This window comes from Helicoverpa armigera, chromosome 24, assembly GCF_030705265.1.
Source record: "Helicoverpa armigera isolate CAAS_96S chromosome 24, ASM3070526v1, whole genome shotgun sequence".
Lineage (NCBI taxonomy): Eukaryota > Metazoa > Arthropoda > Insecta > Lepidoptera > Noctuidae > Helicoverpa > Helicoverpa armigera.
This window is the reverse complement of record NC_087143.1, coordinates 9,846,058-9,859,344: the sequence shown is the minus strand read 5'-3', so window position 1 is coordinate 9,859,344 and position 13,287 is coordinate 9,846,058. Positions and strand designations below refer to the sequence as shown.

Genomic DNA, 13,287 nt, shown 5'->3' with positions numbered 1-13,287 from the left:
AACGTGAATTATTTACAAATCTTGGCTAAAATAGGTCTAGTGTCTGTAATGGGAGTCAATTAGTGGGGTTTGAGCTAGATCTTAATGTTAAGTGGGTATAAAGTGTGTTATAATGTTGTTGGTTTCGTAAATCAATGTCTGCTTTTACAAACTTGCTGCAGTGTTGCATAATATACAGGAAAACTGCATTTAGGTACTTGAGATGTAAGTTGTAGAAGTTATAGTTCATTATCTTCAAATGTTTGGACTCTTAACACTGAAGAATCTGTGTTGCCAAAAGTACGGAAGACGAAGATATCCCCCGATGAACCCAAGTGTAATCAAGTTAATCGAGTAGTATGAGGATGATATGATCACGATGATGCTGACCATACCATATTTACCGTATTTTTGTAATGTTGGTACAGTAATAAATTACGACATATCCTGAAAAACATTGCCTTTTACACGAAGTATAGTCCTCTACACCTCTATTTCCTCACCAGCATAGATTGTCTATTATAAGCGGCATAGGCACGCCGCTAGACGCTATGGGGTGCACCACGGACACAAATTAATATTGAGTATGTCCTTACACATGAGGATGATACAATTATTCATACTTATCCAATTTCCAATATACTGCTCTACGCCAATAATTTACGCCATATCTTAGAGAGAGGTGCCCCTAAATAAAGTATAGTTCCCCACAACACCTTGTTTTTGTTAATGGGAAATCATCAAATGATCTCGCTGTGAGTTAGCAGGATGAGGGATTGTCAGACTCTTACTGACTTAAACCCATCATGTACCATCTTAAGCCCTTTATGTACCATGGCCGTGGAAACTCTTTTGAACAATCCCGCAGCCCTGCCCATCATCATCTCCCGAGCTTTTTCCCAACTATGTTGGGGTCGGCTTCCAGTCTAACTCCCTTCCCACTACACCTCTATTTTCTCACCTACATAGTCTGCCTCCTCACCTGCATAGTCTGTCTCGTATCAGGCATGGGCACGCCGCTGGACGCTGCGGGCCGCGCGACCAGCAGTCGCACGCACGCGCCGCATTGCCGCAGGACGGCCGCTGCTTGTCGCGCGCACATCCCCACCACTGACACCGCGCCGATGCGTAGGAGCATGTCGCCGCTGCGGAGACGACCATCCTGTGAGAAGAAATGGGAGTTTGAGAAAATTTGGAAAATATAATAGGGAAAGAGTGGAGTTTACTGAATGAGACGGTGTTTTCTGATAATTTCTTGAAAACCTGGGTCTCTAAGTGCATAGCGAATAGTTTACTTCTAGGGAGACGTGCTCCATCTTTGACCATATTTTGGCTTGCCGTCAGATGAGATAGTGGACACTTTGCGCATATGAAATAAAACATTCAGGATATAAATAGGTGTCATACATGACTGTTGACACTTTTACAAAAAAGACGGGAAGACATCCTAGTTATCACGGCAAGACGATACCATTAAGCATGACAGGTTGTCCAACACTCGCTTCGATGTACATGCATGTCACCTATTGAGGCACCTATCACGCTAAAAGCTGATACACTGGTACAAAATCCTTACAATAAAAAAACCATGTACTCCAAAAATAAAAACAAATCTCTAAACCGCAAAAATATAAACAAACCCTTGCCGATTGTTAAGCACAAAGGCAGCACGGTTGTAGACCATTGAGTACGAGGGGCGGTCCCTACACAAATTTATGCGGTCACAGCTGAAGTATTCCATTCACAATAGACCCAAAGCCTGATGTCCGACAAATAACATCCCTAGCAGAATAACGTATTATTTACAGTCAACAGAACCCATTACGTACAAAGGTCATTTATGTCAACATACATGGGGTGTGATTATGAAGGAAATAGAATTTTGACAGTAGCATATTTTAGTGTTATAATGTCAAAGAGGATTTTGAAAACGATATGATAAACATTGCAACATTTAATGCTTTGTATTCAATTAAAAGACTTATTTCTCTATTTCAATGTGCTTATCCACGTAGTTATTAGCTTGAGTATGTAATTAAAGTTTAATATAAAGTTTAACTTAAGAACGAAGAGAAAAATATAGTCAAGCAATGCGACCACAAAACAACAGGGCATAGCTATATCATAAAAGCCACATGTGTGCGCTTAACCGATAAATTAATTACAAGTTAATTGTTTTCCAATAATTATCATTTGGAGTTCACACACAACACACAACAAGGTATTGTGGATGCTGAAGTAAGTAATTCAGATCGATTAGAACCCTTACATCTAATTAACGACAGAGCTTGAATATTGTATATGCTGATATAACAAATAACTAGGAAGTACACAAAAACCTAGAATATACTCCTAGATATTATATAGATTAGATATAATACCTAGATATTTTTACATAAAGGTTAAGAATTCGTAGGTTCTTTGTACTCCCTAGGCTTTGCTCTTATGAATGTCACTACTTTAGTTATCCCGCATGTATGCAAGAGCACTCATCTCCCTTGGGACCAATCAATTGAGCTACCCACGATCGCTTCTTAGATAAATGATCCATCAACCTGTGTACCAGCTGTTTACCTCGTTCCCAAATGCGGCCAAAGACTATTACTATCCTTACTTGAGAAAAGTCTTCTCTATTCATATCCATACCAAGTCTTATATCAATTGGTGGTTCTTTTCCACAAGATTTGCCATGTTTTTCGATTGCTAAGAAAATACCCTGGGAAGTCAAATACCTACCAGTACCAGTAAATACCCTTACTAGTAAAGTTACGTCTCACGCGTTTAACATAATCGCTTTACTTGGCAAGTTTGGATCAACACAAGTCTTGTACATACAGGATACAGGTCACGAGTGCAAACTGTTGTAGTGGAGTTACCTGATGAATATTCGGGAACCTCTTATGTGTACATGCTATCCATATAACTAGAATGCTGGTTTTGTGAAGAGCGTTGCTTATTCTACCAGTCCTGATAGTTCTACCAGACTTCATTTGCCTGCACAATTTCATTTGTTTGTGTAGCATGTTTTTTCTTCCTTTTCCATTTAAAGTTATCTCTTTACCTAATAGTATTCATTTTACCCGTAAGTTTGATTAATTCGGCAGCAAAATTCTTCCAACGGGATCAAAAACTTTTAAAATTTAGATGATTCTACTTAAAACGCCAACCTCATTGCTACATACTTATTTACAACTAGCATATTATATGGTACATATTGTTTTGAAAATTACTTAAATACATAAGTAGTTATTAAATAACTAAATAACTATGTAAAACTTCAGCATCTTCAACTGACACATTTAAAACAACTCCCATAATCGTTTGCTACAACTTCATTACCACACAATTAAATAGGTAAACCAACCCGATCCCATCCATCGTACAAAGTAATAAGCCAGCACCAACAAGGGGACCTAATCAACTGAAACCATTCCAGATTTTTCATTAACGTAGACAAAGCACACGAGCTCACTACGAGTATTTGTTTCACTCTCATTTCGTTTCTTCTGCACAAATACAAACGAATACACGACTGGCTTCAAACCCTTTATTTGACTGGCTTTAAACCTGATGAGAATCTCGTGTCTCCCAAACCGAAAGTTGCTTTGAATTAATTTCTGTGCTGTGATCAACTTTGGTGAGAACACCATATGTATTACAATTGTTCTGTGCAAATATATATAATACATCGTTATCTTCTCATAATTTATTATTTAGGTCCAGCGCAGCTTGTTTTCCTTTTCCATTCTTCTCTGTTTGATGTCATCTCACATATCACTAGTGCCTTATATAGCACACATATTACTCTTTCACTGCCTACAATATTTTTGAATCAAAACCACATGAGACCATCAAGAGACTTAAAAAGTCTTATTAATACTTTAAAAGAAGTCCAACCTAATCATTCTCCAACCGTATCTCGGACAGATCGGTATTAATTCCCAGTAGCAATCCTGAAGCATTTGACCCAGTTCGCGTATCTTTAACGACACTTTCACACATTAAATTGGAGACGAAATGTATTCCCTCTTCCGAGCCGTTTGAAAGCCATCCATCGGATTTACACTTACATTAAAACGATTTCAAAAAGTACTTTTAAAAAGAGACAGAGTGACAGGCTTCTTAGGAAACTTAGTATGAAAGAAAGAGATAACTGGTGTTTGTAAACACCCGTTAAGCAGAACATTAAGTGCTCTTAGCTTTGGCTTTTACAGACGGTAATAAAATTACTTTTTAACCGTCCTCAGGAAGGTCTCGATTCATCAATATTTTTTGATGTTTCATTTTATTAGCCGTGAAAGCTCGAGGTCGACCGTCTTTAACCTAAAAATAAATAAGTTGAATTACTTTTAAAATTCTATAAACGCGATGATGTGCGAGAGCTATCTTTGGTATACTAGAAATACCAATAGGTATCATGAATATATAAAGACGAAACTATATTTGTTTATGTAGTAATATGAATAATAGTAGCGAAAGAAATTATCAATAACAGTTGTCTTCGACTAGCTTCCACCAATAGTTTCACTCACCTCGTCTGGGAGCCAGAAAGCAGCCTATATGCAATTAGAATTTTTCAAATCGGTTCAGTAGCTTTGATAAGTGCGTTCAAACAAGCGTTACCTCTTCAGATCTATAATATTACTATCTATCATTAAGTTTCGAGACTAGACAGTTACCTCCCCCCGCATACATGCAGAACCGAAGTTGGGCACAATTAGGAGCTACATTCAGACATGTTGTGCTGAACATCGTGCAACTAGTTCGTGGTCAATTAACTGAACGTATTCAAGAGATGGGGGAACTTGGAGTGGAGGACCTGAGAAGTTGGAATGTATTGTGAATATTTGGTAACTACGTTTTCATGTATTCAGTCAAATCATTCTGCAAAATATTTATATTTAATTTTGAAATGAACTCTAGACAAGTAATTTCTAAGTCATATTAATCAACAACAGAAAATTCGTTAATCACTTAATAAGCTCTATAGAATTTTCTCAAATCCACCGAACGGCTTCTGACTACTTCTGTGGAACTATAATAACTGCAATAAACACAGTAGGTACTTATTTAATTCACTTCCGAATGCTACATAATAAAACTGGCTTTCTTAACTTGCACTTTCCGTCCGAGGAACTACTTCTGTCACCCGGATAACAGTATATCCAACATTGACATCGCCTCAATAGTTTTGGCGTGAAAACAGACTAATATTTAATTTACTAGGATAGCCTGAATTTGAGCGACCATCGAACAAATATGCAAACTGCTGTCAGCAAGCGTCGACGTCACAGCACGGAACTGAATCAATAAAACTGTCAGGACAATTGACATGCTAACTGGAATAGGAAAAGTTCACTAACTCCATTATTGTAGCGTAGGTATTGTGTAGTGAGCTACGGAATAGTCTTTATTGGCAGTGTATGCGTGGCTGCATGCTAGGTATTTATGTATTTTGCTGTTTTGTATAATGTTATTTTAGAAGAGAAAAATAGCGCAGTTTTTGCAATCCTAGTTTTAACTTTCACATAAGCACATAGAGGTCGCTTTTATATGTATTCTTTCAGTGTAACTTAGATGCCCCAAAGACCTATACCGGTTTAGGGAGTTGTGGAGAAATAATACTTCTTTTAGATGCATTATTCGACTTTTGCTAATGTTAAACATCCAAGAACTGTGCAACTGTAAAAGTTGCTCAGTAAATAACTCTTTCCTTTCTTTCTGTTTATCCCAAATTCCGAACTTTCTGCAAACTGCACCATATTTCGAAAAACTTACTCTAGCCTTCGCATAGCCAACAAACCATAAGATAGACGGCTTTAGTTGCCCTGAACCAGAGCCTGGCAATAAGCCAGAAAACAGTAAAACGAAGCATAATAAAACACGTAAGAATCCTTTAGAAGCGAATTTTTAAAACCCTAATATTCCTGCTTTGACGAATAAAAATTCCGTCCTCGGGAATGAAAATGAAATAACCTAATATGAAACTCAAACAGGGTTTTCATCAAGTGTTTGCCGTCAAATTGAATATTTTCAGCAAGTTGCATATTACAATGCGATGCTGGCTGCAGAAACGTGATTACCATTTTAATCTGAAATACTGAAGGCGTGAAACTTTTGTCTGTGGTATGCGATCTGTGGCTTTGTAGGATGGGTAAAATATGATATTTTGCAGTACCTAAATTAACTCTACAGTGTTTGTTGTTTGATGGATGATGATAAATGATGGTTATTAATAAATTCATCATACATGCACAATTGCACATTTCAGGTGCGGGTTTTTACAATCTGCAGTTTCCTGCTAAAATTGTTATTAAGTTTCGTATCATAACTGTTTCTCTTATAATTCATAAAAAATACACTAGTCAGAGAAACGTGTGATTTAATTATTATCTAGAGGTGACAAAGGAAAAGTCTCCAAAAGGATTTGAATAATTTTGCATAACTTAAATTTTCTAGCATAATCAAGCAGAGCAAAGGGGAAAAAATCTTGTAGGATAACTGATGATATTTGTTCTGGTCTTTTTCAGTAAAAATTCACAGGATATTTATTCCCGTCAAAATTTCAATTTTTTCCAAAAATGCAAGGCAGTCTTTTTAAATGCAAGCAACGTTCGGTGACGCGATTACCATATTAATCTGGAAAATTCTACGGAGCGCAAAATGTTCAAGCCCTGCTTCGCGAAAACAGAGAAAATGGCGAAGAAACTCGGGTGGAAACTCGTGTGGAAATAACTTGCAAGAATGTAGTACAAAACGTGGTAGATTTTGTTTTAGTTGTTAAACTGAAAAGCTGGTGTTATGCTTTATTGTTTAGTATAACAGTTACATAGTAATGCGGTGTTTTGAGAAAGATTTTCGCGAAACTTTAGTATTTAGCGTTGTTCACTAAACGTATAGGTACAACTCTTTAAATATTAGTTTAAAATTTTATTGTATTTTAACACCTAATATAACATACCGTAGTCTAGCAGTTTTGTGTGTTTTGTGTTGTACAAACCTAGCAAGCATGAACTTACGCTACATACAAAAATCTATGCAATTAGGCTTATGAACCAGACTTGACAATTATAATCTTCAAACCGTATTCTCTTCAAATCCTATGTATATCAGAACTACCTACATGTAAACTTATCTCACTTTTATGAGTGAAGCTATAACGGCTTGAATGCAGTAATCTCAGAAACTACAAAACCAATTTGAATTAATTTCAGTATTTAGCCCGTATATTGAGGAATATTACAGGCTAACATATATATTACAGGTTACAGACGGACTTTTTATCCAGGTACGCAAAGTAGTTCCCACAGGAAACGAGTACTACTGATGAAAGTTTGGATGATGGATGATGTACATACCCTGTCAGCCACGCCGCCCGGCAGCACGCTCTTGACGACGACCCCGGAGGAGCGGCCGCCCACGATGCCGAACGCCAGCCCCGACCCATCGTTCACCAGCTCCACCACCTCCACCTGAGCCCATTCGCCAAACACCTGCTGCAAGGGAACGTAAGGTTAGGCATACATATATACATACACACAGAGACTTTGATGCTGCTACCAAAGGGCATTTACACATTACGCTGCAGCGGCAACGTTTTCTCAAGTAAACTCGTAAAACTGGAAACTGATGCGTCTATGTATAGACCCATAGAAAATACATTTGGGACTAGGGCAGTGACATTAACCTGTGGCGATATCATTGCCTGTAATGTGTATACGCCCTTTTGGTAGTGGAAAACAATGAGAGAAAAGTCTGAAAACGTTAAATCAAACACACATACTCAGCAGAACAACAGTGGCAACGGTGTTCCAAAGTATAGTAGTGAATCAGTCAGTTTGAATCATATGAAGGTTCACAAAAATCCAGAATACAAATAATAAACATTTTACACAAGAGAGCAAAATAAAATGGACCTTTTCGTATAACAAGAAAAAGAAAACTTAACATTTTCCTTATACAGATTGGAGGATCTTTTTGCAGAAATATATTTCACGATATAATGAAACTCCTTGTCATGGCCCGTCTTCCTAAAATAATAATAGATAATAGTCTTCTATCTGCAATACATTATACGCTAGACATTCTTTCACAAAAGCAGTTGGTTCATGTTATATTATGAATGGAAACACGCGAGCTAAAAGATTATTTGGCGGTAGAAATAGAAGGATCCTCGAGGGAAATAATACTCGCTTGGTTGCTTCAGCTGAAAGAGTTTTGTTCTAAGAAGATTAAATATTTTACTGTAAAACTGTATCGATATTGCATAGTGCAGGACGTTCCTGTGAGATAATAATTTCGATCCACGAAAAGACGTAGACGTTGTTTCACACTGTATGGAAGGAATATGTCTAAATCTTAGCTAATTTGAAAGAGGCTTAATATTATGGTAATAGATGTCTTCTGTGCTTGAAATATATATAATGCAGAAATTATTTTTAATTTGTAATGTAATTTTTTTTTAAAACGCGTATTTCAGAAATATAGTACTAGATTTTTATACACATGGTTAATGTCTGTTTTTATATTTTGTAATACATAACATCATTAGAATTTACCAAAATAAGGCTTGTAAGTATCTGGAAAGCCTGTCGGCCAAGAAGTTTGATCTGCTCAAAGCCCACATTACCGCGTCTTATACAAGACTAGCTATTACTTAATCTTTTCCACTTAGCCGACATTTACGTGCTCAATAGATCCCTCCATTAGCTACTTATAACTTTGACAACATCCAGCATCTTCGGATGGCCACTTGAACATTTTTCCGAAGAAAATTGGGTCAAGGTATTAAAGAAACTTCCTCATGTAGATATGACGTCATGAACTCTGTTGGAGATGATTAGCTATAGTTATAGTTAATTGTCTTACCATGATGCGCTTAATTCGCCTCTTGCTGCGAGGCTGGCGCGGGCAACTTTCTGATCAGCTGACCTTCTCCGCCATCTTGCGGTCTCATTGAAAGCTGTCACGGAAACAGCCGAAGGTGACCGAGCGCGATTCGGGAACGGAGAATCGTACTGTTGCGTTGCACATTATTTTAGTTCACTTTACACTAGTTTTTGGACTTTTGTAGTGATGTTTCGTTGTAGTAGGACGCTGTAACAAACAAAAATTTATTATTAGATATTATATATTCAGGAGAGAATTAAGAGAAGTGGACCCTGGACTGTAGGGGTAGCCTAATAATGTTTGTAATATGGCATGCTTGTTTCTGACTGTTTCGGGTTTCACAATATAATACACCTTGATTTAAGTAGGTATAAGCATCAGATAAATCTATTCGAAATAATTTTCTCTCAAAAACTATTTAACCTACAATTATTTGAACCTAAACAAAAAACAAACGTACACACAAGAAATACCCACTACACTAAAAATAGGACACCAAACAAAACTGGCTTAAAACATTTTATTTTCGCACCAAACGAAGGTAAGTCAACAAAACATTCCGGCGCACGTGGGGTTACCAAACAGTTTGTAAATCGGGACAGAAATACGTGCCCCGTATTGCGTGCACGCAAGTGTTATGATAACAATAACTGAGCAAACTTAGGTTAGATTTGGAATAAGGATTTTCTTGGAAATGTTATTGTTCTTAATAGTGGGTTTTTGGTAACAATTTTTGGTAGTTAGTCGCTGTTTTATATGGATGATTTCATTTTGCGGTAGAGTACATAGGATTATCTTAGAAAAACCGCACTGGTAATCCTACTAATATTATAAACGCGAAAGTTTGTATGTATGGATGTATGGAAGTTTGTTACTCTTTCACGCAAAAACTACTGAATGGATTTTAATGAAACTTTACAATAATATAGCTTATACATCAGAATAACACATAGGCTACAATTTGTAAACATATTGTTCGAAATATTAAACCTGCGCAGACGAAGTCGCGGGCACCAGCTAGTAGGTTATATAAAAACTTAGGCCCAAACTTCACACCATCTTCATTTTTCTGAAAACAGCTGTTTTGAGAAAACTGGCATTTATGTTGTCGCTTATTTTGAGCGTTAGGTGTATATTAACCATTTTATGCTGTCGGTGAACTTGGGATTCAATGCATGGGATATAGTGTCCCATCTCAAATTAAACCTATAGTTGACCATGGAGTTTTTCAGGGTACTGTATGAAACCGCCAACCACACTTCCAGTATTCTACGATCAAAAACTCAACATGCTTAACACAAAAAATATACCAAAACTTCAATAACCAGATAAGCATGACGTAACTGATAGAAAGCTCGCAAACTACGGCATCATGAGAAGCCAGCACAAAGCCTGAAAGGTCACCAGCGCCCGCCGGCGCCGAGCTGACCCATTTCCCGACTTGAGGTGACACGTATTGCTTCCGATGATATTATGTGGTGCTGGGGAGATGAGGTTTATACGTAGGTAATGTTGTAGCAACCTTTTTGGAACTTTGAAGTGATATTATGTGGTAAGTAAAGTACCATATCACGTCAAACAAATAATATACTTACAAAAAGATACAAAAATATTAGTTGTACCTGTTTTTACAGTACAAGTCATTATAACACACAAGAAATACCCACTACACTAAAAATAGGACACCAAACAAAACTGGCCTAAAACATTTTATTTTCGCACCAAACGAAGGTAAGTCAACAAAACATTCCGGCGCACGTGGGGTTACCAAACAGTTTGTAAATCGGGACAGAAATACGTGCCCCGTATTGCGTGCACGCAAGTGTTATGATAACAATAACTGAGCAAACTTAGGTTAGATTTGGAATAAGGATTTTCTTGGAAATGTTATTGTTCTTAATAGTGGGTTTTTGGTAACAATTTTTGGTAGTTAGTCGCTGTTTTATATGGATGATTTCATTTTGCGGTAGAGTACATAGGATTATCTTAGAAAAACCGCACTGGTAATCCTACTAATATTATAAACGCGAAAGTTTGTATGTATGGATGTATGGAAGTTTGTTACTCTTTCACGCAAAAACTACTGAATGGATTTTAATGAAACTTTACAATAATATAGCTTATACATCAGAATAACACATAGGCTACAATTTGTAAACATATTGTTCGAAATATTAAACCTGCGCAGACGAAGTCGCGGGCACCAGCTAGTAGGTTATATAAAAACTTAGGCCCAAACTTCACACCATCTTCATTTTTCTGAAAACAGCTGTTTTGAGAAAACTGGCATTTATGTTGTCGCTTATTTTGAGCGTTAGGTGTATATTAACCATTTTATGCTGTCGGTGAACTTGGGATTCAATGCATGGGATATAGTGTCCCATCTCAAATTAAACCTATAGTTGACCATGGAGTTTTTCAGGGTACTGTATGAAACCGCCAACCACACTTCCAGTATTCTACGATCAAAAACTCAACATGCTTAACACAAAAAATATACCAAAACTTCAATAACCAGATAAGCATGACGTAACTGATAGAAAGCTCGCATCGTACGGCATCATGAGAAGCCAGCACAAAGCCTGAAAGGTCACCAGCGCCCGCCGGCGCCGAGCTGACCCATTTCCCGACTTGAGGTGACACGTATTGCTTCCGATGATATTATGTGGTGCTGGGGAGATGAGGTTTATACGTAGGTAATGTTGTAGCAACCTTTTTGGAACTTTGAAGTGATATTATGTGGTAAGTAAAGTACCATATCACGTCAAACAAATAATATACTTACAAAAAGATACAAAAATATTAGTTGTACCTGTTTTTACAGTACAAGTCATTATACTCATAAGAACATACTTACACTTATTACAAAGTCTGATAAGCTGATTACTCTTTCGATAGATAGCCGAGTGATTAATGTTTTATGTTCCTAACATGTCAGTTTTCTATTGCAACTCGGTTTAAATGCCATATTAAAAGTCTCGAAAGAAACCTGTCAGCTACTTTAGAGATTTACATGAAATCAACAGGAAAGGACGAACAATCAAGAATTAAACAGTCAATTTACCTTCATCACACCATCTTTACAGAATCTCTTACTAAAATCCACAGTAATATAATTTCTCTCTTTTGCGATAAATCCTTCATTCCCTCAAGCAATCTTTCTATCTCCCAGAATATATCTACTTAAGACAAATTACCCAGCATTTGCGAACAAGCATCAATTCCGACATTATTAGTATTCACATATAATCCTCAAGCCGTTTGTCACAAAAGTAACGTGAAATGGAGTGTCCTATCGGTCACGTTACATCGTCAGATAGACTGCAGTCTCGTACGTGACAGGTCAGCGCTAATCTTTGGAAATACTTTGTAAGCTGTTACCGAGTTCCTGTTGAGTTTACTTTGTATTTTTAAGGATCAAAGTAAGAGTAAAACTGCCAAAGTATAAGTCAGCACGTTTGTCGGTGCACCAGTATTTGTTATTATGTCGGCAACCGAAAAACATCAGTGAAAATTGCAACTTGCTATCTTATTTTCACAGACAGCGAAATATATTTAGTAATATTGGGACCCATTTCACCCTTAGACTTTAGCATCCTTTAATGCAACCAACTCATCTTGTGGCATCAAAGATTGTTGCCGATATAGAGAAAAACATAGGATTAGTTTGAATGCGCCTCAACCCATGGAAACTGCCAATATTTTTGGAATAAATCATAGACATAGTAATGTTCCGTGTGCCAAGTTTCAGCTAAATTCGTTCCCATATTTTTGTGTGAAAAACTTAAAACAACCTTTCAGCTTCCACATGCTTCCCTTGCGAATAAAAGGTCAAGTAGTCAATGCAAGAGTGAGAGATAAAGACTTATGAGCACTTAAGAGGGTACTAAATACTTTTACAACTTGGTTTGTTTTCCTAAGCTAGACTTAATGATGGAGTAATTAGACCAAGAGGTCTTGTTGGCTTATTTCCAAGTTCCTTCTTCTGGATATAAGAAGCAAGAAGCTCATTTTTCAAGCTGATTAGTTGCTGAGCTGAGTAGTACTGGGGACTTTAATCATAATTCGATCTCTTTTGGAAAACGAGAGTTATCATTAACTGAAAGTGAAGGTTTTGCCGCAGATTTACAAAAATACTTTTGTGTAACATTGAATGAGCCTTTTTGTGTTTAGTATACCAATGTTTTTGAATTCAAAGGTAATTTGATATAAAGAGTCTTAAATTCAAACCTATCTATTAACAATGGAAGCCAGCTATGAAATATAATTCGCAAAAGGCTAGGCTTTCCTAATTAATCACTTTCACTATATTTACAAATATTTGGCGTGCTACTAATAGAAGCTGAAGGTAAATCAATATTGATAGATGAACACTATTAAAAGCAACAAACAATTAACTTGTATATTTACGTATCAATT

At 36.9% G+C, this 13,287-nt stretch overlaps 1 protein-coding gene across 1 annotated transcript in view; it reads right to left on the bottom strand.

Moving 5' to 3' along the window:
• Positions 1-13,287, bottom strand: part of LOC135118620 (uncharacterized) — a 160,110-nt gene that overhangs the window by 135,985 nt on the left and 10,838 nt on the right. Inside the window, exons 2-4 of the mRNA XM_064041088.1 lie at positions 8,848-9,075; positions 7,338-7,475; positions 962-1,141 (exon numbers count right to left, since the gene is read on the bottom strand). Coding sequence (XP_063897158.1) covers positions 962-1,141; positions 7,338-7,475; positions 8,848-8,850 — 321 coding nt within the window. The 5' untranslated portion in view covers positions 8,851-9,075. The remainder of the gene's footprint in view (positions 1-961; positions 1,142-7,337; positions 7,476-8,847; positions 9,076-13,287) is intronic.